At 34.1% G+C, this 27,153-nt stretch overlaps 1 protein-coding gene across 1 annotated transcript in view; it reads right to left on the reverse strand.

The window, feature by feature from the left end:
- The window catches only part of AGTPBP1 (ATP/GTP binding carboxypeptidase 1), a 110,391-nt gene that overhangs the window by 23,907 nt on the left and 59,331 nt on the right, over positions 1-27,153 (reverse strand). The window contains exons 14-23 of the mRNA XM_054727090.1: positions 24,431-24,671; positions 23,956-24,331; positions 22,461-22,544; positions 20,818-20,904; positions 20,585-20,733; positions 9,450-9,537; positions 6,922-7,066; positions 3,912-4,065; positions 2,695-2,875; positions 1,285-1,414 (exon numbers count right to left, since the gene is read on the reverse strand). Coding sequence (XP_054583065.1) covers positions 1,285-1,414; positions 2,695-2,875; positions 3,912-4,065; positions 6,922-7,066; positions 9,450-9,537; positions 20,585-20,733; positions 20,818-20,904; positions 22,461-22,544; positions 23,956-24,331; positions 24,431-24,671 — 1,635 coding nt within the window. The remainder of the gene's footprint in view (positions 1-1,284; positions 1,415-2,694; positions 2,876-3,911; positions 4,066-6,921; positions 7,067-9,449; positions 9,538-20,584; positions 20,734-20,817; positions 20,905-22,460; positions 22,545-23,955; positions 24,332-24,430; positions 24,672-27,153) is intronic.

A 27,153-nucleotide genomic window follows, 5' to 3' on the forward strand; every position in this document is an offset into this window, starting at 1 on the left:
CCCATGTGAGCCCTGACTGGTATGACTCAGTTGGTTGGAGCACAGTCCCATACACCAAAGGGTGGTGGGTTCAATTCCTGGTCAGGGCACATACCCAGGTCGTAGGTTCCATCCCTGGTCAGGGCACAGGTGGGAGGCAACCAATCAATGTCTCTCTCTCTCTTTCTTCTCTCTCTCTCTCTCTCTCTCTCTCTGTCTCTCTCTCTTTCTCTCTCTCTCCATCCCTCTCTCTGGAATCAATAATTTAAAAAATAAACATAAATGTTTTTTTAAAGGGTATAGTTTCAATTTAATTTTTGAGAACATCATTTTAAAAATGAAGGACAGGCTCACATGCCAATTTTTCCCCTCTGCAAAATGTTTCTTTCCTAAAGAAAGATTAACTCATTTAAACACTAACAGAATGGAAACATTCTAAACAAAAGCTGCTGAAAACAGAAGCACATTCACACAGCTCTTGGAGCCTCCCACCCCATCTATATGACCTTTCCCACGTGAGTAGCTGAGACTGATCAGCTTCAGAGTTGACTAAAGAGCTCAGATATAAGCTACTAGTATGAGAATTTTAAAAATACTGTTACCTAAGTATTGTTCAAACAGTGAAGTTAAATACCTAAAATTACAGCCAGGAGTTGCCAATATTCATAAATAAAAAAAGAAAGGTAAAGGGCTCGTGAGAATTATAAAAATTAAATCTGATTAAATAAGAATATAAATACATTATATTGATACCATAATTAGTACACAAGTGACTGATAACAGAAAAAGATATTTTGAAGAAATTGCTTCTGAAATTAACACTTAGCTTTTATAACCAGAAAATCCTATATAATAAAAGCCTAATATGCAAATCCACCGAACAGCGGAACAACCGGTCGCTAGGATGCACACTGACCACCAGGGGGCAGACACTCATTGCAGGATCTGCCCCCTGGTGGTCAGTGCCCACCCACAGGGAGAGCGCCGCTCAGCCAGAAGCCGGGCTCATGGCTGGCGAGTGCATCGGCGGTGGCAGGAGCCTCTCCCACCTCCGCGGCAGTGCTAAGGAGCAGTGAGCCAAGTGGTAAGGAGCAGCGAGCAGGTGGGCGATAAGGAGCAAGGGGTCCCAGACATCCCCCGAGGGGTCCCAAACTGCAAGATGGTGCAGGCCGGGCTGAGGGACATCCCTCCACCCCCAGAGTGCACAATCTTATGCACCGGGCCTCTAGTAATGTATAAAATACTAAGTCTTTAATCGACAAAGTCATGTCTTTGTACAAAGCACAAACAAATCCTGGCACTTACCAGTGGTAGGCGCTTTACTGCAGCCAGGTACTGCAGCAGCCCCTTCGCATGGTAAATTGTAGGATGCAAATCGGGATTTGGACTCTGCCACTGTCTGTTCAAATCCTCTCCACTTAAAGAACAGCGGTGACTACACAAATGCAAACACAATGATAGACAAACACTGATACCAATAAATTCTTATATATATTTGATTTGATTTTATGATTCTATTTCACTAAAAATTTCCAATTGGTATAGATGGTGGGCTCAACAGAATGCATATTTTAGTCATTAAATAATCATTTATTAAGCATTTGCTGTGTCCAAGATCCTGTGTTACATGCAATTAAGTGTGGTAAGCTTTCAGATTCATAGGTCAAAACTTTCAAGCTATAGAAAAATACTAATTCTCAATTCTGGGATTTTATTCCATACTCTATAAAAATTAATGGCCATATTTCCCATTCTGACTACATAATAATCATTTTATACTAACATTTTATATTTTGATTGTATTAGTTATTATTAAAAGTGCTATCTGGGCCCTCCTAAGAAAGGTTAGTTTATGAAAAGCATATATACTTAAATACATTTTCATTTAATCATAGGTATTAAGTATTACAGCCTCTGAGCAAAAATTTAAGCAAACAATTAGAAGGTGATAACAGAAATATAAACAGGATTCTAACTGATTAAAATAAAACATAAAATTTCATTTTAGTTCCACTACCCTAACATACCCTAAAAATAAATTATCCTCTTTTTAAAAATTTCCTAAAATATGAGAAAGATTCATGCTACACTTATTGAATAAAACACAGTACCCTCAACTTTGGAGATGCTCATGTCAAATTCCATCTTTCCAATGCACTAAAGAGACCTTGTCTAATTGCCACAATAAATGAATTGTACTAACAATGAGCTACCTTCGCTTAAAAAGTAGTATCTTCTAGCATCTCCAGTCTAAAGAATTCCTTCTGTCAGAGACTGTACTTCCTCATATCAGGAAGAAGTTAGCAGATGGACCCAACATGCCATATCAGTGGAAAGAGATCCCAGGAGATTTTAAATCTTACAACTAAGATCACATCATTGACAAAATTAAAAAAGAAATATAAGAGGATATGTTAAAAATAAATCTTTCTCATATCCTAACACTGTGATTTTTCTAAAATAATTCAAGCAAGATAGACATTTTATGAAATCATACTGTCATGAATACAGAATTTGTCAAAATGCCATACTACTAATATACAAAATATATTTTCATTTAAAAATGTATCTTAAATGAATTCCCCACTAAAAATTTGTTCTAGCAAAATCACTAGATTTGCTCTCCAAATTCACCCTGGATAATATTATTTCAACAATTTTATATAGGCTCACCACAATTATCTATAATATTTCTATAACTATTGCTTAACTTACTTTCCATTGATGACACCATCTGGATTTAGCATAGGGACAATTTTAAAAATATAGCATTCTCGTAAGCTCTGAGCAGTAGGGCTATTACTCATGAGATACTCCAATGTTCCTTTCATTACCCAACTTGCATTAGTTTCTCCAGGATGTACCCGAGCAGATAAGAAAACGTAAGGGCGATTTCCTAAGGTACACATAAAATCTCAAATTAAAATGAACAACGACTAAAAGTTTGTATGATGTTTGACTTTGAAGCTTTAGAAATATATCTACTTAATCATGAATTCTGATACACATTCATAGTAGAATTCAGCGTGCACCTATTATAAACAAGCACTGTACTCGGCCCTGGAGAGGAAAACAGATATAAACCCATGCAAGCCACATCCTAAAGGAGTTCATAATATGAACATAATGCAATAAATACTACATGAGTCACTTACTTACCAATCATTACTCTAACATAAAAAAAATTATTTCTTTAATATAATATTGGTTTTATAAAGAACAAGTAGTTGGGGAAGTTTTAAATATAAATTTATTTTTCATAAAGTCATTGGGAAAAGAAGGAAAATATAATCTTACCCCTGTTTTACAGTCACTATGACAAGTACAGAACAAAAGGTATATCTTCTCAGAAATTTACAAAGAGAAATATTTTCACTATGCGTTTAGATATACCCATCTACAAAATAACAGCTCACCTGATCATATTTTCATAGCACGATCTTTCTCTTTCCTGAAAATATTTTACTTTCTTATCAAAATTAGAACAGTTTTCTTATTTTTTCTACCCCAGCTATACATCTGAGGCAACTTTAAAAATATAAATGGCCGAGAAAAACAAGTAGCTATTTGGTGCTAGACTTAAAACACTTGATAACTTTCTGGTGGTTTTATTTATAAATAAATTTAGCTATAAATTTGATTGATGACATTATTACATAAACTCTTAAAATAATTTGTTACATTATGGTTATGACTTACAAGGATAAGAACTACAGAATATCAGTATCAAAGGGACCTTAGAGATCATCTCACAAAGCTCTCTCATTTTCGAGATGAGGAAACTGAGGCCCAAAAGTAGACCAAGGGCTAGGCAGTAACAGGACCAAGACTTCTGATGCCTATTCCTGGTGTTATTGCCCTCGCAGATATATATAAAGCAAAGGAAAATAAGTAAGGACGACTGGCATTTTGAGTGAAGAAGATAGACTTACTGAATTGACAGATATGTTCATAATAATTAGACTCTGGCATTGCTGTTATAGTCACCAGGGGACAGCTGTTTCCAGACAGGGTTTCACATAACACATCTCTTCGAAAATAGATTTGCTGAGGGTTGTGCGCTGATTCCAATTTTTGAAGATGCATCTTGATAAAAATTTAAAAATAAAATATATAATTATTTTAAAACCCCCTATGAAAAATAGAAATAAATGCATCTAGATCTCCACATAACTAAATGTCAATCAGATTCCTAATCCCTTTTCTGGAACCCTCAGGGGCCAGATGTCGTTCAAACATCAGTATTTGGGGAACTCGAGACAGATACAGTGCATATACCATGAAATGTGCAATACCACAAACAGGGTCAGAGGCAGCCTGTATAAGCACGTTATAAATCTGCAGGAATTGAAGGTCAGATAAAGAGCTTCACAGACAAGAAAAAGCTAAAGGAGTTCATCACCACCAAACCAGGATTATATGAAATGCTGAAGGGTATTCTTTAAGAAGAGGAAGAAGAAGAAAAAGGTAAAGATAAAAATTATGACCAACCAAGTGATAACAAATACATATCTATCAACAAGTGAATCTAAAAATCAAGTGAATAAAAAATCTGATGAACAGAATAAACTGGTGTATATAATAGAATCAGGGGCATAGAAAGGGAGTTGACTGACAATTCTCAGGGGGAAGAGGGTGTGAGGGGTGCGGGAAGAGACTGGACAAAAATCTTACACCTATGGATGAGGACAGTGGCGGGGGGGGGGGGGGGTAGGGGAATCGGGTGGAGGGGAGCTAAGGGGGGGAAAAAGAGGAACATCTGTAATAATCTGAACAATAAAGATTTATTTTAAAAAATAAAAATAAAAAGAGTCCCTCTAAGTGGAACCAATATTCTAAACAGGCTTACATCAATTTAGGCCAGGCTTTGCTGCCAAATGGGCTATGAAAAAGCTTTTGGTTCTCAAAGCCTTCTGAATTTTGAAATGATAAATGACTATAGACCTACACCAGCAATGTAAAACATGCAGAAAAATTATGTCAGACAAAGTTTGTAACAACTTTTCCTAATTTCAGGATTAATATAGGTTCATTGTGAAAAGGGGGGAAGATAAAGAAGAAAAAAATTTAAACATCCATAATTGCATCATTTAGATTACTACTAACAAATGCCAATGTACATAAACAAAACTATAATTACACGACTTTTTAAAACCTGCTTTTATTCCTTAGTAATTTATTCAACCACACACATATTCATAATTATGAATACCATATAATATCATTAGTATATGGTCATACCAAATATAAACTGTTCAATCCCTTATTTAAGATACTTAGTTGGTTTCCACACTTTTGCTTATGTTCATTCACGTAATCACTATTCACTGTGTGGTCAATACTTCTGTGCCAGAAACTGTGCCTGGTACCAAGAACATAACAGTGAAGGAATGGACCCTACGTGGGGACAATACAGAGCACTCATAGCTTGTAGTAAGGAGAGCCTAGCTGAGTCTGCGCAGTGAGGAAAGGTCTCCTAGGAAAATATTACATTTAAACTAGGAGCCAAAGGATGAGTGGAGAGGACAGAGAAGAGAGGTACAGGCAGAAGAAAAGTGTGCAGGAAGAGCACAAACGACTGGTAACTGAGATAACTAAGTGATGTGTGGATTACCTTTAAAAAATGTAACAGGTATGTATTTCATTGTGAATTAGAAAAACATCTACACATTAAACCTGCAATTCCCTGGATATTAACTTAGGATGTGGATAAACTTTAAAGAGTGAATTATTTTTAAAACTATTTAATAATAAATATTAAGTAAATAATAGCTCACACAGTCTGTGGAGATGGCAAAAATTGTGGAAGACAGCAAAGAAATGACTTGGTGAGAATTTTAGACTTTGTGCAAATGGCTAGAGAAATCACAAAGGAGTCTTAGGCAGGGGTGTTATATGATTAGATTTGCCATCAAAGAACTCTCTTGCTATAGTGTGGAAAAAAGACAGACAAAGAGGAAATGGGGTAAAAGTAAGTTTTAGGACACCAGAAAGAAAAAGGTTGGCCGAAGTCCAGGTGAGAAAACATGCAAATGTCTGGAAAAAAAGGTCATGGGATTGAAAGAAAGTAGGGGAATTCAACATACACTAAACAGGTAAACATCAGTAAAGAGCACTAACATGTAACCCCCTAAATAACAACAGTATATATTGTGATGCGATGCTATTCAGAGATATACCTGATTATACCTTTATTGCAATCTTTACTAAAATAAAGGGAGCCTCGTTTAGCGTCCTCAGCCTTGATACCTCTGCTGCTACATGGACTGTGTTTTTCTCTCATTTTCCCTCTCTAATCATGTGGAAGCTTGTTTCTAACCCTAGTGCTCCAATTCCTTTCTGGGTAAATTGCTATCTTCATGATCCTTGGCCAGTAGGATAGCCATTCTGTTCTGAGAGTCAATCTACCACAATAATTACTTGAAGTCACTTGTTTTATTTTGTTTTACAATGCAAATAATCAAAAATCTCAAAAGAACCCACAAAGCAACTCTTGTACCCCAAATTCTAAGCAACCTAGATCTAAGACTCCACATAAAACTATTAGAAGAAATAAATTCCCTATAGAAAACTTTAATTGCATCCACATTTTTCTACTGTTAGATTTTTCTATCAGATCCAATGCTTCTCATTAAACAGGTGGAAATCTCATCCAGTTAAAATCTGAAAATCATGGAATCTTAAAGAACTGTAGATTTCTACCCAAAGATAGAAAGTAAAAATCATGTCAATTTTCCTGTCTATTACATAAAAATAAAGACTACATCCCCATTTATACCCTTTAATGTTTTCAACAAATGTTGTATTATTATCTAAAATCTTCAATACTGGATCTGTTTCTTATTTCATTAAGAAAATTAATTAAAGTAATTTTTCTTCTATTATCTGACACATATCCATATAACACAATAATAGTCATAATACAACTTAATGAGTTCTCACCTGTAAAGTTGAGTACGTATATGGATAGTGATAAGCAAAGTAGCAAACATCATCTTTGTGTGGGAAATTGACAGTGAATGTCATTGTATAGTAGGATTTTCCCTTTTGCCCACCTGCAGCAACTGAACTTCTTGAGAAGTGATTTCTGCAATAGAAAAGCATAAAACGTTTATTTCCTCCACACAAAATCCTGATTTTTTTCCTTGCTATTATATTAAATAGAAATTCAAAGTGGGGAGAAAAACCATCATTTGTGAAAAGCACAACTTAAGTATTCTATAAAAATAGACTTGATACTAATAAAAAACAATTACCATATTTTCCGGCATATAAAATGACTGGGCGTATAGGAAGATTTTCCTGGATTAAAAAGTCATCTTATAAGCCGGAAAATACAGTAATTTCTATTAGGCAACATCATTACTGTTCACTTTTGGTTTTACTAATTAGAGCTAATATCCTACACATCAATAAAGGTTTTAGAACCCATTCTCTGATGGCCATATACATTACTGGTAGACAATGATCATCAATGGCTGCTACAACCATTAGATGAAAGGCTGATGGACGCCTTTGCAGTGGATGGATCAGTGGGTGGGGCGAAAGTAGGTTTACAGTTGTTTGTATATAAAAGGAAGATAATATATAATAGTTAATAAACAATAATACAAGAATAAACTGTGTTTTGCCCATACTCACAACTGTAAACCTACTTTTGCTTCATCCCATACATGAATTCACTAGTCAATCTTAAGATTAAATAAAAGAAATAACCAGAGATGATATGTTTTCCAATTCACTGCACCACCTATAAAGTTTTCTTGCCAAAAATCAAACCTGAAGTTGATCAAGCTTCTAGATCTAGCTATTAGTTTATAGGAAATCGGTGAGACTACAAGAATTTATTAACAGCACAAGGGAACAATCAGCAAAATCCAAAATGTGGAAAATCCTACATGGCAAATAATCTAGTTTCAATAAACAAAGGAGAAATAAAAAGAGACAAAAGGGAAGCCTATAAATTGAGAGACTTAAGAGACATAGCAACATAAATCAAATGCAATGTGCAGTCCTTGGCAGGTCTGATTGAAACCAATAACATTTGTTTTGAGACAAGTGGGGAAGTTTGAACACTGACTGGATATTTTATCATAGTAAATAATGTGATAATGACATTGTGGTTATTAGACTCTCTTAAATACAGTAATTTCTATTAGGCAACATCATTACTGTTCACTTTTGAAGTATTCATGGATAAAATATGGTATCTGGAAATGTTTTCAAAAATTCAGTGGGGGGGGAAGGGTGAAAGTTTAACTAAAAACTACCCTGTGTTGATACTTGTTGAAACTGGGTGATGAATACATGAGGTCTCATTATCCTATTATTTGTTTTTGTAAATGTAAATTTACTTTTCAGACTTTAAATATCAGTGACATGTGATGAGTTAAAAATGCTTTGTCTATTAACTTAATTTCTAAATTTCCAAATCACCTTGTGTTATTTAAGCCACAAACTGAAGAAAAGCTATGGCCTATAGACACATACATAGACTTTCAAGGAATTTTCAAATTGGTATAGTCTTCATTAACTTAGCATTACACCTTCAACAGATTCATATTCTCTCTCTCTCTCAACCCCCCGCCCCTCAGGTGAGGATTAACAAAACATTAAAAAAAAAAAAAAACACACACACAGTATACATTTTGACTCCCCAATATAACAGTCGTCCCTTAGTATCCATGGGGAGCTGGTTCCAGGACCCCCACAGATAACCAAAATCAGCAGATGCTCAAGTCCCCTATGTAACATGGCATAGATGAATGAATATAGTTGGCCCTCCAAGTCTGTGGACTCCCAACCACAGATCGAGAACAGTACAGGTATTTATCGAAAAAAAATCCACATATAAGTGGATCCGTGCAGCTCAAACCTGTATTATTCAAGAATCAACTATATTTCCACTAAATGTACCCCTAAACTGATCTCAAATTTTAAAGGATTCTGTTAGAACAGTGGTTCGCAACCTTTCTAATGCCGCGACCCTTTAATACAGTTCCTCATGTTGTGGTGACCCCCAACCATAAAATTATTTTCGTTGCTACTTCATCACTGTAATTTTGCTACTGTTAATGTAAATATCTGTGTTTTCCGATAGTCTTAGGCGACCCTGCTAGCGGTTCTCAAGCGGTGGGTCACGACCCACCGGTTGAGAACCGCTGCTGTAGAGCCTAAGACCATCGGAAAACACAGATATTTACATTACGATTAACAGTAGCAAAATTACAGTGATGAAGTAGCAACGAAAATAATTTTATGGTTGGGGGTCACCACAACATGAGGTACTGTATTAAAGGGTCGCGGCATTAGAAAGGTTGAGAACCACTGTGTTTGAAGTAACATTAAAGCATATCACCACAATTCAAAGAATGCAATAACAACTCTACTTTTTCATCCTTAAATTGAAATAGAGTGAAGTTAATATCCCCTTCTGTAAATTGATGTCCTAGTAGTCTTAGAATACTTACTTATAGTAACAAATGTCCGTCCCCACACGAGTCCACCATGGTCTGGCATTTAACGCTTCCTGAACTGAATACATGAGTGGTTGCATACCTTTGACAGAGAGACAGAAAAAGAAAATTCTTTCCAAATTTTTGAAATAAAAATTAATCTTGCCATTGTAGAAAGCACCAAATATTCAGAAAGTTAAAAGGCAACACATTTCCATTATTTTAGTATATATTAAAAAAAATCTGAGAAATTTCTTTAAAATCTATAAGTCAATCAATATGCTTTAATTTCCAGTTTAACTAAAATAGATTACAACTTTAATGAGTGAAGTCATTAAACTTTTTTCTATTACCTTTTCTATGTTAGATCAATTAAAATAAAAAGGAATATATATATATATATGTATACACACACATCTTATAATAAGTGAAAGAGTAAAAAAAAAAAAAGGAAATAGCTCTATAACTCTCTAAGGATTATCTACACTGAAAAGAAAAAATGCCACCAAAATAGCATGGTTATTTTCCTCCTCAACCTTCTTTCCATACAAATGTGATTATAGCAGGGAAGAGGAGAAGGAAGGACCGTTAATAAAAATAGGATTAAATATATAGTATATTTTCTTGGGTAGTTTTAGAAATATACTTTCCACGTGAAATTTAAAATCACCTTATCCTATTTCATAAAAGAATGTACTGGGTTTCTAACTGGAGTTAATGAAATTCATGTTAATTTTACAAATGATGATCGTTTTTGAGATGCGATTTGACTTTCCTTAAATCCTAACTTAAAGATATAATCATTTTCTTGCTACAGAACCATTTTGTTAAACTTATCTGGGTATCTTTTTAGTCTTTAGTTGTCTCTTGAGTTTTCTAAGTATGTAAACCATACCATTTGTAATTTAAAATATTTCATCTCTTTTAGTATTTATATCATTTACTCTTTCTACTTTTATTTTCTATTTAGAGAAATGAAACCTCCAAAATGATTCTGAATATAGTGGTAAGCAGAACTGTCTTGTTCATAATTTTAATCCAGCTATTTTGCCATTCAATAGAACATTTGTCAATTTTTTTTACAAATCAACTCTATCACATTTAAATAATAAAAGTGCTAACACTGAATAATTCTGATGCACCAGACCTTGCTCTAAGCATTTTTACATAACTGAAGTCACTAAGTCCTCACAACAACCCTCTGTGATAGGTGCTATGATCATTTCCATAGCTGAAGTCGTTTCTTCCATAATTCTTATTACACGTGTTTTAATTATTTTATCAAATGCCTTTTTAGCACCCACTAACAGAATCACATGGCTTTTCTCCTTTAATTTGTTGATGCAATAAATTATGCTGATAGGTTTCCTAATATGAACGCTTTGTATTCCAAGGAGATATTATTCTTTTATAGCATATGATTAGATTAGCTGAAATCTCATTTAGGACTTTTGCATCTAAAAATTAGTTTTTTATTTTAATTAGCTTTACCAAGTACTGATATAAGATTACACTAGCTTTGGGAAAATATATTAATGGTAATTTATTGGAATAAAAGTAAAATCTATTTTTTAAAAAGTAAGTATAACTCAGCTGCAACAGCATCTCAATATAGCGCCTAATGGATTTCTTATTTCCACGAGAACAGTTATAGACTGTTCAGAATTATTACTTTTTATTAATCAATTCCAGTGCTTCTATATTTTTATTTCTATTTTTAAAAATAGTATTTCTAAAATAGTATTTAAAATAGTATTTCTAATTTTAAAAACTTTCTTCTTCTTTTGGTTTATCTTCTTGTTTTTCTAATATCTTAGAGGTCCAGTGCACAAATTCATGCACAGGTGGGGTCCCTCAGCCTGGCCAGCAATCAGGGCTGATGGGGGCTGTCTCACCCAGTCCCAATCGGGGGAATTGGGGATGTCTGGCAGGGGGGAGGGACCGTGGGAGGTTGGCTGGCCGCAGAAGGTTGGCTGTGGGAGTGCACTGACCACCAGGTGGCAGCTCCTGCACTGAGCATCTTCCCCCTGGTGGTCAGTGCGCATCATAGCTACCGGCTGGTCGTCGGTCGAAATGGTCACTTAGGCTTTTATACAGACTAGAGACCCTATGCACGAAATTCATGCAAGGGGCTCGCAGCCCTGGCCGGCCCTCGCAGCCCCTCGCAGCCCCTCACAGCCCCAGCTGGCCCTCACGCCCCGGCCAGCCCTCGCAGCCCCGGCTTCGTCCAGAAGGTCATCTGGAAGGTCATCCGGTCGTCCAGAAGGTCATTCTGCTGTTCAGTCTAATTAGCATATTAGCTCTTTATTATATAGGATAATGCCAGTTATTAAAGGCTTTCAATTTTCCTCTGAATACCAGTTAGCTATGTCCGATAAGTCTATAATGTGTAGTACTTTCTAGATCCAATTGAACCTTCTGCCACAGTGGAAATGTCCTCTATCTGCACGGTCCAATTTGGCAGCCAATCACCAGGCATGGTTATTATGCACAGAAAGTGAACTGAGAGATACTAAAGAACTGGATTTTAAATTTCTAATTAATTTAAATATTTAGTCACATAAGGCAAGTCACTACCATATTGACCAGTACAATTCTAGATAATTTCTAATATCAGTTTTAATATTTCTCTCTGGGTTTTTGTTTTTAGAAGACTATTACATATTTCCAAGTACCCATTTTTGTTCGACTTTTTGTTAATTACTACTATGTTTAATCACAGGCAAGGAAATCTAAACTCTCTGGTGACCAGAGTTAATGTTGCTATATGGCTCACTTGAAAGTTGCCAGGAGAACAGATCTGAGAAGTTCTCATCACAAGAAAAAAATTGAAACTGTGTCATAATGGGTATTAGCTAGATTTATTGTGATCATTTTGCAAGTACATAAATATCTAATTGTCATGTTGTACATCTAAAACTAATGTGTCAATACATTACAAATTATATGTCATTTTATCTCAATTTATAAAAGAATCGTGGTTATTAAAGCATCTTCAAGGATTTTAACTTGTTAATACACATCTATTCAGTGCTTTTGGCCCTGAATTTTTCTTTGTCTAACATTAACATTACCACTTTTGCTTCCTTTTATTTGTATTTGCCTACTTTATCTCTGCCCAATCATTTTCAACTTTTCTGTCATTTAAATAGCACACACACAAAGATTCTCTTGCTCTCTTCCCACCACCCCTCCCCTAATTGTGTCATTCTCAATACATGATTTTTGAGGACATCTTAGCTCATTCATAGTTAGTAATGACAGATATACATTTCATTTCATTCCTTCCATCTTATTTTCTTCTATTGATTAAATATTTCTTCTCCTCCTTTACTTTTTTATTTTACAGGTTTGGTTGCATTTCTCCACATTTCCTTTTGATTTGAAAAGTTTTCTATTGTGCTTTCCATCATAATACTTATGATTACTATTTCTCTGATACTATATAAAAATAATAACTAAGCAATACCACCAAAAAAAATTAACTTTCATTTCTTCCATGTCACTCTCTTAGAATGTTTTTACTTAACACGTTTTATAAATTCCTAGTCTTCTATCTCGAGACCATTTTCCTCATTTATTCTTCTCAGAGATAGTTCAGGGGTAGCATATTTTCTGATTTCTACATACACAAAGATGCAGTTTGTTGGAAGTGACAAAAAATTACAGATTTTGCAAAAGACATCTATTTGGCTGTCTTCTCGCTCCCGGCACCACAAATGAGAAGTGCAATACTAATGTTTTCACACACAGAACAACAAAGTCATTACGAGTACGTGATCTGCAACCGGACTACCTGGGTCTGAACTCCAACTTCATCACATCAGGTGCATGATCCTGGGCAGATTACTAAACCACTTACCCCGTTTCCCCTCTATAAAATGAGTGTGACGACTGCGCTGGAATATTTGTTGTGTGGATTAAGAGCACCACATCTGTTAGCACTTGAAGAAGGTCTGGTACATGATGAATATTCAATAAATATTAGCTGCTGTTATTATCGTTATTTAATTAACCAGTTGTTTTAAAGCAGATGTATGTGAAGATTTTTTTTTATACTTGAAACTCATGTATTTCAATGGTACATAAAAGATCCCTGTCTTTCTTATTTCTACCTAGGATTCAGTGAGCCATTTCAAATGGAAACTGTAACCTCCTCCAGACACACAAAATTCATAATGGTTATTTATAGCAAGGTGGAACAAGATTCAGGCTGAGGTCAAAGGGCACATTAGATTTATCTGAAGTATTCTATTTATATAAAAGACAATGTATTCTTACATTACTTTTTAAATGATAAGCTAATTCTGGGCAGTGAAGGGAGCTATATTTGGAAATTCTGACTATAATAAAAACCACATGAACAAAACAGGGTGCCCAATAAGAATCAATCAAATGAGATAACTCAGGCTGAATCATCCACAATCTACTCAACGTGATATAGAAAAGCTATCTTTGAATAATTAATATAGTCATTAGCCAAAGAATAAAACCTTGATTTGCATAAAAGAAATACACTAAGAACTTCCCATCTTGTCATATGAATATAGACGATCCAAATATTAAATTGCCACAGTGAAGCCAACAACCAATGACATTAACCTCTAATACTACCCAAGTAAAGGCCAAAGTTGTATTGAGTACATTCTCAATAACAGGTGCAGACACAAAGAAAGACAAGGTGTTTTAAGCACTAATCATCAAATGTACCATGAATCACTGACTCACAAAATTTTCAAGTTGAAGCTAATACCCTCAATTAATAGATCAGAGGAACAAGAAAACTTTAAAATGGAGCCTGAATAAACTTAGGGGCACCTATCACAAGTGGCATATGTTTTCTGGGTTCAGTGGCTCTATGGAGAAAAAACACATGGCTAGTACAACAGAGACTTATACTAAAAAAGAGGAAGGCCAGATTCTTGGTCTAGAGGCTAACAGCAGTCACTTGAATCCGATGGGGACATGTCAAAAGGTCACATAAGCCAGCATAAAAGGTATCCCATTGGCCAAATCTTGGGCAATTGGGTGTCAAATAAATAATGATAGAAAGAAATTATAAGCCACTGAGTAAAAGAGGAAACCAGTTCATCTATTCATTGCCTCATTCGTTTAACAAATATTTACTGAATATGAATTAAATGCCATGGTATAAATACAGTGGTCAGCAACAGAGACACTTTCCCTGACCTTATGAAATTTACAAGCAAGTGGTAAGGGTAGGCAGAGAAGGTATTAATCATTCACACACAATAACAACATAAAGATGTAAAGAGCACCCTGAAAGGAAAAGATTACAAAGAACATTTATCAAGGGGACTAATCCAGTCTGGAGAGTCAGGGAAGACTTCCTTAGTCAAGAGATTGCTCAGCTCAACTTCACAGTACGAAATTAACTAATGTGGGCAATTCAGAATACTACATACTAGACCCAAAATTCTATTTTGTTGCCTGGTTCTACAATGTTCAATTTATATATGAAGGTTGTTAAAAATCCTATTTATATGGGAGACAGTGGAGGGTGAGGGGAATGGGAGAGGAAAACCCAAAGAGTGCCAGAGAGGAAGCTGTGATGAAAGCTCCAAGTTTTACTAAAATGCAAGACTGCCATCTAGTGGTAACTTGAGCAAACCCCTTTCAAGTATTGAGGGAGAGGGTAAGAGGTCATGGATTACAACAGATACCATATAGCACTATTATACAGTGTCATAAATTCTCAAATGTAAGTTCACAAATAAGATCATTTTTTAAAAAATAAAATAAAGGAAGAAAGAAAAAAGAAAAGAAATTAAGTATTTAGTAGAATTCCCTTAAATATCCCCAGAAAAGGACAACTTGGGAAACAAAAGCAGCAGTAATTCAGCTTGTTTTGGGGGGAACTGCCAAAGAACAAGATCTCTTTAAGGCACCTTTGCTAAAATCCAACATTAAGTACTCCACCGACCAGTAAGTCCCAATCAAGAAAAGAAAAAATGTTCAAACAATAAGCTACTTTTCTAATTACTATTATTTCCTGATATCAATCACATATGGCAATTAAATAAATCCTTCCAGCTGAAGAAGTTCTACTGCAAATATTTTTAGTCATCAGTATCCTCTCTTAAAGTGACTTCAAAATTAATCTGATGATAATAACATTAACTACACAGCTAGTTATAAATTCTTAAAATGTTGAATTCTAATTTACTAAAATATTGGTCCCTTCCTTCTTCTAACTCAATTCATGTTATGACAAACCAAAATCTGCTCTATGTTGTATTAACTTAAATCTTATGATAGAGTTTCATAAAAAAATTACATCTACCTAACAGCTGCTTCTATAGCTTATACCAACTTCATAGTTAAATGTTTACAAATATGTGGAAAGAAAAAGGAAAATCAACAGACAACTTCTTGTTAGAATCTGGGAGGAATCTATACTAAATTTAAGGCAGATAGAGCAAGACTGAGAAAAATCCAAATACGCTCATGACCTATTTTTTATATACACATTTTAGATTTCCACAACTCAAAGAAGTGTTGCACTACACTTTGAAGTCTCTTAAAAAATAACAGATAAAGATATAATAAAGAAGTACAAGAAATAAAACGCATAAAAAAACATTAATTATAAAGAAAATTTTTACCAGGCTAAAAATCACATATTAAAAGGGTAAAACAACAAAAAGCAAACTCTATTTACAAGTAAGATGCAAAGATATCAATCAAATTCAAAACAAAAAATATTAAAATAGAATTCAGGGCAAAAGATACTGAATGGAATAAATATGACTACTTTATACTGTTAAAAGGTAATATGAAAATGTGAAAAATTTCTATGTACCAAATAATTCTGCCAGGGTTGGGGTTTGATCCCCCATAGGGGGCATACAGGAGGCAACTGATAGATATTTCTCTCTCATATCAATGTTTCTCTTTCTTTTCCTCTCTAAAAAAAAATCAATAAAATAAAATATATTTATATATTATTACAAATAAGCTTTACTACTGTAATTCTAACTATAAAAGAGTAAAATTGAAATTTAAATTATGTGAATGTGAGTCAATTTAGGGATAGATACAAAATGCTAAACAGTACATTTTCTTTTCTCATTCCTTCCTAAAAGAGTCTTTTAAACTGTTTTTAATTTACCAACTTCCTATATTAAAGACCCACTGTTTAATAATCAGGAAAAAAACACATTTACAGCTGGCAGATAGATTTTAAAAATTCCACTCCTGTGAGTTGATAACTAAAAATTATATACACAAAGATTTAGTATAATGTTTATCTCAGCATTATTTAAAATAGAAAATACTATAATTAGAAACAACATAAATGTCCAATAAAGAAATGTTTATATAAGTAAGTTACAATACCTCCATAGGATGCCCATTAAATTCTGTTTCAGACACATTCAATGACCAGAAAAAAATGTTGACGATATGTTTGGTTAAAATACAGATTATGAAACTTGCATAGGTTATCAGCCTCATTTTTTAAATAAATAGATAACTATGTATACATAGAAATCACATATTGCATTATTAAAATGCCTAGTAGGAAACAACTAATGTAAAAATGATTATCTCTGGATGATGCATTGTTGATGGTTTTTATTTTCTTAACACCAATTTGTTTTCTAAATTCTCCACAAAATGAGTTTGAAAAGTGTGATATACATATAAGAATATCCAGCCCTGGCCAGGTGGGAGGCTCAGTTAGTTGAGCGTCATTCTGTACACCAAAAAGCTGCAAGTTCAAATTCCCAGTTAGGTCACATACCTAGGTTGCAGTTTGATCCCTGATCAGGGCATGTAAGGGAGGCAACAGATGGATATTTCTCTAATATCGATGTTCGTTTGTTTTTCTCTCTTCTCTCTTCTCTCTCTCTCTCTCTCTCTCTCTCTCTCTCTCTCTCTCTCTCTCTCTCTCTCCCCCTTTCACTCCCTCTCTCTCTCTTCCTCTCCCAAAAATCAATGAAAACATATCCTCAGGTGAGGATTAAAAAAATAATAATATCTAATGGGCAAGAGGTAAGGAAGAAGGAAAATTTAAAAATAAAGCACTCATCTATCTCATTGCTTTATTTTAGTTGCAGAATTATATTCATTTTAAATTTAAAATGGCACTAAAGGAAGAGATTATTTTATAGATGTATGGAGTTTTTAAAAACAAAAAAAGCATTCCAAATGTATGTTTTTAATTTAAAAAATTAAATGTTGAATAAAGTTTAAAGTAGTAAGAGTATTATTTTATAAAGTTAGTAAAAATACCATCTACCTTACTTAGCACTACAGTTTAAAAATTATACTGATTATCATTTCAGCAATAAATATGCCTTTATGTTTTACTCTTAAAGAGCACTCAAAATGCAAATGCAATTACATTTATTTATCTTTTTCTCCTCTAAAATATTATGTTAGCATTATACTTACAAGTTAAATAGGAAAAATACAAGATTCTTTACTTGTTTTGGGTATTTTTAATGAGTCCATTAAGGTCATTTTTAAAGTTATACAAACATTTAAGGTCAACAAACAAATGTTTCTAAGAGTTAGGGCATTCAATGATTAGTATTTATACCTAAAAATCAAAAATTAAGAATGTGAAATAAATTACCAAGAATATTCGTACTACTATTCATGCAACTTAATATAATCACTGAGATAATCCTTAAATTAGATTATTTCAACATTTTAAATATAACTAAACCAGATATTATGCTACCTAATCTTCTTATACTTGGTACATTAAATTAGTGAATCTGACTAAAGCTTTCATGCCATACATGTAAAGTGATTAGAGTAGATAATTTCCTGTTTTCCACATAAATAATGACAATTGGGAACAACCTCTTCAACTCTTGAAAGGTTCAATTTTCAGAAACGCCCCCTTAAAGAGCATCTTCATATTCATGCTATTAACAAGTTAAAACATTTGAAACAGATAACATGGCCTCTCATTCCTTAGTTGTTAAAAGCTTTTCATCCTTACAACAAATGACTTGAGACCTCTGAGATTTTGCAACTTGTCAGACAAAATATATCTGTAAAGAATTATTTTCTGCCCTAGCTGGTTTGGCTCAGTGGATAGAGCGTCGGCCTGCGGACTCAAGGGTCCCAGGTTCGATTCTGGTCAAGGGCATGTACCTTGGTTGCGGGCACATCCCCAGTAGGGGGGTGTGCAGGAGACAGCTGGTCGATGTTTCTCTCTCATCGATGTTTCTAACTCTCTATCCCTCTCCCTTCCTCTCTGTAAAAAATCAATAAAATATATTTATTTTTAAAAAGAATTATTTTCTTTTACCCCAAAATTATCAGATTAAATACTTGAAAATTGGTGTTTCCATTTTAAATGACTGATCTTAAGTTTTTACAATTATATTATCTTCCACTGATATATTTGACTATAAAGACTGATGCCTGACAAAGAACTCTTAGTTTTGTTTTTTTGTTTTTTTATATTTTTATTGACTTCAGAGAGGGAATGAGAGGGAGAGATAGAAACATCAATGGTGAGAGAGAATCACTGATCAGCTGCCTTCTGCACTCCCCCTGCTGGGGATCAAGCCTGCAACCGGGCATATGCCCTTGACTGGAATCGAACCTGGGACCCTTCAGTTCGCAGGCCTACACTCTATACACTGAGCCAAAACGGCTAGGGTTATATTTTTTAAAGTACTAAATACATAGCCTTAACTGAGGCTATGAATTTAATATTTTTGCTGGCACAACACCAGTTTTTTTAAAATTGCCTCATGAGGAAACAGTAGAGAAAGCCAATGAAACAAAAAGCTGATTCTTTGAAAATGTCAATAAAATTGACAAGCCTCAAGCAGGACTGACAAAGAAAAACAGAGAAGACACAAATTGCTATTATCAGGAATGAAACAGGGGATATCATTGGAGACCCTGCCAACATCAAAAGAGCAGCAAGGGAGCACTCGGATCAACTAACACACATTTGACAATTTAGAAGAAATGGATCAATTCCTAAAAACACAAACTACCACAACTCACTCAAAATAAAACAGATAATTTATATGAAAGAAACTGAATTTCTAAGTTAAAAGACCATCAAATAAGAAATCTTCTGGCCCAAGTAATTTCATTGGAGAATTCCATCAAATGTTTAAGAATCAATACTAAATCTACACAAGCTCTTCCACAAAATAAGAGGAGGGAACATTTCCCAACTCCTTTTATAAGCTCAGTACCACCAGGACATACCAAAGCCAGATACAGTACAAAACAAAAAGAAAATTATTGCTCAATATCCCTCCTAAAGAGAAATATAAAAATTCTTAACAAAATATTAGCAATTATACACAGTGGCCAAGAGGGGTTTATTACATGGATAAAAAAGGCTGATTCAATATTCTAAAATCAATGTGACATGTCATATTAATAGACTGAAGAAGAAAAATCACATGATCAAATCAACGAATAAGAAAAGGCATATGACAAAATTCAACACCCATTTACAATAAAACGTCTCAGAAAACTAGTAATAGATACTTCCTCAAGTAGATTTTAAAAATGTACAGAAACCTACAACTAACATCCTACTGAATGGTGAAATCTGAAGGAGTAGCACAGGCTATGTGGTGAAGGAAGTACTCTGTATCTTGATTGTGGTGACAGTTACAGTAATCTACACATGTGATAAAATAGCACAGAATTATGCACCCACATTTTACCAATGTCAAATCCTGGCTTTGATATTGGACTACAGTTATGTATGATATAATCGCTGGAGGAATCTCAGTGAAGAGAACTTGAAACCTTTCCACAACTTCTGTAATTTTTAACTTTCTATGAATCTATTCAAAATAAAAAGTTTAAAAAGATTGCTTTCTGCAATTCTCTCCTAGATGAACTGACATGAGTAACTTGAGCAGCACACGTGATATATTTATAGTGGCATTCAATCTGGATGAAATCAACCATACTCATTACATTTTAAAGGGCTTGCCTCCACACAAGGATAACTCTCGTTACTAACAATGCAAAGCTTAGTCTATGTCAAATTTTGCATAACATCTGAATTTTGAGAACCAGAGAAAACAAAAGAACATAAACTTTTTTAAGTTAGCAATTTTTTAATTATCTATCCCTTGGATATGATGCCTGTGTGCCCTCTAAGTTGGGTGAAAAAACGGTCTTACCATAATTAAACTGACTGTTGGACTTTTCACAGTTAATGATGTTAAACCTGTAAGCAACACCTGGCCGCATTCCACTGACTTCAAAGTAAAACCACTGATGATAATGGTTACTATTTATATCCGAGTTCAGAATAAGATCATATTCATTTCTGAAAACAGAAAATGAAGAAATCTGATGAAAATGAGGAAAGTATCTGTGCACACACAAAATGAGAAAATTTTAAATGACTTACTTTCGAATTTGAATTACTTTGCGCAGATTCCCAGATTCAAATTTGGAGTTAAACTTCAAAATATCTCCTTCTTCTGGAGCGATGTAACTAAATAAAAATTTTAAAGTAAGTATAATAAAATACATTGCCTTTAAGCAGGTAAGCAATAATAAACATAAAAATACACTACAGATTAAAAATACACCCTTACCATCTCACCTTCCTTATTATTTTGAAAACAAAAAACATAACCAACACAAGCAAAATACAAACTCTGGCTAATAGTTATAGTCAAAAACATTATAATTACAAGTAGAGATTTGTTCCTACATTGATAGCAAATGTTAATAAAAATAAGAATTTTTGCCTCAGTGAATAAGTGTCATTTCTAAATATGTACTAGTAATCATATAAAAAAAAAAGCCAGACTTACTTTTTAAATGCACATGACCTGTTCTGAGTACTAATAATTCTAACTAAGCAGTTCTGAAGTAAAATATTATTTTAAATTTAGATAACTACATTATCTATTATCTTCTAATACCTAGAAAGATGAAGGTATTATCCTCATTTTACATACTCATTACTTTAGTCAATACTTACTGAGCACCTACTAGGTGCCAGATACTCTTTTTTGTCTGTTATTTGTCTGTTTCCCTAAATGAATACAAATTCTTGCTCTTCTGGAGCCTACATTTAATAGGGGAAAACTCCAAAAAGCTCAAAGATTTTGTTCAAAATCATTTCATTTAAAAATAAGCCACACTCAGGATTCTTGAGTTTCTGTTCTTACCACATCTGCCTCATCTGTCTGACACAGAATTACAAATATTGAAAACTAAGAGAGACAAATAAGGAGATTTTTCATTTTTAAGAATGTTATTTCAACTTCAGTCATTATCCTTTAATAAAAGTCTTTGAAAAGTGCTTTATTTTCTCCAAATAAGACCAATAAAATGTGAAATTTTCCAAAAATATTAGAATGTTAAGGGGGAGGGAAAAATCCACTGAGGGCTAATTAAATTTCTCATTTGATGATGCAAATGACTAAATAATAGTCACATTCATAATTTGTAATTTTCATTTATTTTACATAAACCCTAAAATGTGATATTAGTGATAATCCTAAACTGTAAATGACACTACCACATCAAGCATCACAAACAGGCAAGTAATTTCAAGGACTGAAGCAGATTATAAACAGTAAGAGACAAAGGAGCATAGCAGGGACTGTGGAGAATTAGCAAACTTGTATTCCTTCTGAAGGGGCTGGTAACTTATTGTCCTAAGGATATGAAAGCTAAATATTACAGGACAAAATTCAAGAATTTCAGATGACATCTCCACTCTCTGAAGTGGAAGTAGTTTTAATTTTTTAAAAATTAATTTTTAAGCATCAATTTGTGACCTTTACCTTATTAAGCCCATTAAAAGTCCACCTAAGAACAAACAAAAGCTTGTGATATATTCAGTTTATAAGTAAATAAACATGATTTTATTACTACATTATCATTATATCCCTGCTAAAAACTGAAAGTGTAGTGACAGTAAACTAGGTGGAAGTTAAAAGATAACCCTTATCTTTTAAAAATAACACTGAAATTTTACAGTAAAAATGTAACTAATAAAAGTAAAACAAAACCAAACAAAAAAATCAGACTTACTTTGGGTTATCTAAGTCATACACCACTCGATCTATGATATCACTCTGATGTATTAGCCTCTCAATATCTTGGGCAATTTTTGTCCTGAAATCATAAAAGAGACGTTTGACCAAAATTCACTGATATATGCCAAGGCACAACTTTCTCCAAATTAAGTTTCGGATAAAAATAAAGTATAAAATGATAAAAATTTCTTAAAGATGACCATTCCTCTCTATATATATTTTGTGTACCAAAAAATTATCACTATATAACAAGACAAATTTCAGTATTTTTAAAGTCTGGGTTCTAGAAAATAACCATGTAGAATACAGTTATAAGCTCAATAGTTTTTTTTAATCTTGAACGTCTATTATGCCTTGTTACATAGAAATTGTGTGGACCCACTCTCTAGCCCTTAGGCAAATAATTCTGTATACATAATAGCAGCATTATTAGAAGCAGTAAAGATCTGAAAAGCCAGAGATTATATAAGAGATTTTTAAAACCCACCCTCACTGGTATATAGCTAAAAAGCAGTTGGGAATTGGCCTGCACATTCTGCAGAGTCCATTCTCTCTTCTACAGCTGGAGAGGAAATGTGCAGGGGAGGGAAACATTTGTGTTGGGAAGCGGAAGGCGGACCCCCTGCAGCTCCAGGGTTTTTCTAGGCCTGACCTTCCCCTGACTCAGTCCAACAACAAAGACACCAACTTACTGGAAAATTCCTAAAATCTCTGCCACTGTCCTAGAAGATTCAGCCACACGGAGACCCCACAATCTTCCCATCAATATTCAAGCCAAGGAACACAACAGTCACCAAAAGTGGTACCAAACTGTAGCTGAAACAGAATAGATCTGGATCAGAAAGCCAGGTGCCTGGAACTGCAGGTAGATTGGTCACAAAAGCCATAGTGGGAAGGTGCCTGCTGGTGTTAGCTAATACATAGCTACTTCTCAGAGTAGAGTAGTTAGTCTGAGAGGGATGTTTCAAGATCCCAGGGATGCTTGAAACCGCAGATAGTACCTAACCCTATATGTTTTCTCCTCTACATACACACCTAGGATAAAGTTTAGTTCATAAATTAGGCAGAGTAAGGGACTGACAACAATAACTCATAATAGCTGCACCTGTGCTTTTTGAGGGCCATTCCAGCATGCCAAGAAGCCAGCTGCCTCTGGATGGTGCAGTCTGTGATACAACCAGGAGGTGCCAAGGAACGGGCCCACTCCCACACACCCTTCCCAGCAGAGTAAGTCCCCTTCCCGATGCTCTGTGCTTCCATGATGTGGTCAGGTGTATTATGCTGGTTTCACTTGAATTAAGTAATGAGCTTAGAAAATAAACTAAACTCCTAAGGACAATTTCAAAACAATGTAAAATTCCCAACACAGGATAAAAATTACAGTAACTTTAATCCAGAGTAATTTTCTTTCTAAATACCCAGTTTTTGTACATGTGCCTCATATTTTGACAATGGTCTTGTTTAGAAGGAAGAAGGAATCTGCAACTCACCTTTGTACACCATAAGGCCTTTCTAAAATCGGCTCTTTGAACGGAGGCGGAATGTGACCAAAATAATCAGGATAAGCCACCTCTGAATATTCTGGGACAGACTTCGTATTTTTCACAATCTCAATGTAGAGGTCTGAGTCATGGAGTGTTGGTCCATCAGAGACTTCAACTGATACTTGTTCCACTGATGAAGCAGACTCAGTATCTTCGTCATCCTCGATTTCGACTCCAGTGCAGCAAAGCTTCCCCAGCTGAACTGTTCTCCCCTCAAACAGAACACTTCCACAAGCAGCCACGTGTGGGCATGCTTTAGAGCATGTAACTACGGTAAGAGGGAGGCTGTAGTCCTTCTTCATTCCTGCAGTAAAACCTGGAGCTGTTTGAGAAGGAATATTCTGCAATGTAATTCGGTCCAAGGCCTTCACAATATCATTGTTTAAGCCATGGACTGATGAAATAGTTCTATTTTGATCACCTAGCTGTTGCTGTAATGTTCTGTCATTATCTTTAATATCTTCTTTTGCCAGATCCATAAAGCTAGGTTTCTTATCACCTTCATCTCCCAGGGGAGACACATTCTCCTTCATTACAACTCCTTTTCTGAAATTGCCTGAATTCCCAGCTGCTTCCTCTCCTGCTGTAGGCACAACAATTGGACCACGTACTTTTCCCTCAAATACTAAAGGCTTTGGTTCTTTGGAGATTAAATCATAGTCCTTTGAAAATAAAAAATATGTTTAATCTTTTATCTCTAAATATTAAAATGTATAAACAAAAATAAGGCCTTATTCATTTTATATGCTGCTTCAGAAACCTAACATTTTAAAGATGGATATATTTTAATCTTGCTAACAAAAGACACAATACAGGGGAGGGGCAAAAGTAGGTTTACAGTTGTTCGTATGGAAAATAATACAATAGTTAATAATAATACAATAAACTCTTTCACATAATCACAACTGTAAATCTATTTTTGCCCCATCCTGTATTTAACTACAACAAAATTCATTACATTTATTTTACTTTTTCTATTACAAAAATAATGCCTATATATAACAAAAACATGAGAAACTTAGAAAAGTAAAAACACATTAAATTCCTCTTAAAGAAAACACAAACTGTTATTCTCTAATTCAACAAATATTTACAAGTGTCTGTTTTGTGCCAAGCAATGTTTCAGGAACTTAAGACCCATCTTTTGAAAAACAGAAAACAACTCTTCCCTTTTGCAGCTTACATTCTTCTAAGGACAAAGGAGAGAGGACTGTCAATACAAGTAATAAACATGATATAAATACATTTCGTGGAATATTACAAGAATAAAGTGTTAATAGCAAAAAAGAGGGGGATGGGGTGGCGGGCACTGGGTGAAGGGGAACAAAGTGGGGGGGAATAGGGATATCTGTAATAGTATCAATAAAAATAAAGAAAAAATAAATAAACAGGTACCAGGGAAATAACCAAAATTAATTTAACTACATTAATATTTTTTAGAACCTTTTACTAGTAAGTCTTAGAGATGAAGACAGTATCTTCATAATGATAAAAAGTTCAAAAGGAAATCAATTTACATTTATATATACTAAATAATAAGCCTCAAAACATATTTTAAAAAAAACTGATAGACCTGCTAAAAGAGAGACACATTCACAATCACAGAAATTTCTAAAATACTTTGCACAGTAATTGATAGCATAGGAATAAAACTCCATGAAACAGAAAAGAAGTTCTCAACACATTAATAGTCTTTTCCTAATAGGCATATAACCACAGAATTCTTTCAAGGACACAAGAAATCATAACAAAACTTGACCATATTTAAAACCATAAAATAAGCCTCAAAAATGTGAAAGGATTATAAGAATAAAGAATTATGTCCTCTTATCCTACAACAATATGCTAGAAATCAATAAAAAATGGAAATTAAAAAGCCAGCTTTAACATTACCAATGAATCAAAGAAAAAAAATAATGAAAATAAAGTTTCAAAACAAAAATTATAAAAATGCTGAAAATCAATACTTATGTGATATAGCTAAACAGTAATTAGAATAAAATTTATCACCTAAAAATGTAAATATTAGAAAAGGCTGAAAAAAACTAGATGCCTATCTTAACATGATAATATACACAAAAATAAAATTTAAAAAAAGAACAAAAATTGGAAAAAAATCAAGACATGGCAGTGTAAGTATATTATATTACTTAGAAATATGGGGATTAACTTTAAAACATGCTAAAAGTGACTGTAGGAAATGTCAGGTGGGAAGGAGACAATAATTTTCCTCATTAAACTACACAAAACTATTTGGCTCTTAAAACTCTGCCCACATATAACTTTAATTTAAAACCACCCCAACCAGTTTGGCTCAGTGGACAGAGCATCAGCCAGTGGGCTGAAAGGTCTTGGGTTCAATTCCCATCAAGGGCACGGACCTCCACTGCAGGCTCTATCTTCACTTGGGGCACATGCAGGAGGCAAGCAATCTATGTTTCTCTCTCTGTGTCTCTCCCCTTCCCTTCCACTCTCTCTAAAAGTCAATGAAAAAAAATATCCTCAGGTGAGGATTAACAAAAAAAAATTTTTAATAAAAATTTAAAACCAAATTAAAAAATAAAAATAAAACAGAACAAAAGTCCATATGGTAAATATCATCATGCTACCACAGATGTATGAAAAAAGAGCTGTGAAAATGCAGAATTTTGACACCTCCCATATTCTGCCATCAAGAAACAAAAGCAAATAAAACTATAATTGTCATTATGAATAAACAATCATGGCCTTTAAAGCATGGTAAGTTACCCTCAAAAGTCTGTTGGTAATTACTTTAATAATTCCATATGTTGCCTTCAAATGCATTCATTTTGCCTCCCTCTGGCTATGAATAAGAGACTTAACATATCTGGACACAAAGTGGATGGTGTTTAGAACTAAAACAATAACATCAAGTAATTTTCAACTTCACTAGTTGATGTTGAAAAGGACATACAAATCAAAATGGAAAACATCATATTAATTTCATTTATGTTTGCTATTCCATGATCTGCCAGTATTTGGTATGATGGTGGCTGAAAAAATTCTTTCAAACACTTCCTATCTAGAACCAACCAATATAGTTCTTTCTAATATATTTTCATTTATTTAGAGAGCAAGGAAGGGAGATGGAAGGCAAGAGAGAGAGAGAAACATTGTTTGGCT

The sequence above is a fragment of the Eptesicus fuscus genome, chromosome 15 (assembly GCF_027574615.1).
Source record: "Eptesicus fuscus isolate TK198812 chromosome 15, DD_ASM_mEF_20220401, whole genome shotgun sequence".
Taxonomy (NCBI): Eukaryota; Metazoa; Chordata; class Mammalia; order Chiroptera; family Vespertilionidae; genus Eptesicus; species Eptesicus fuscus.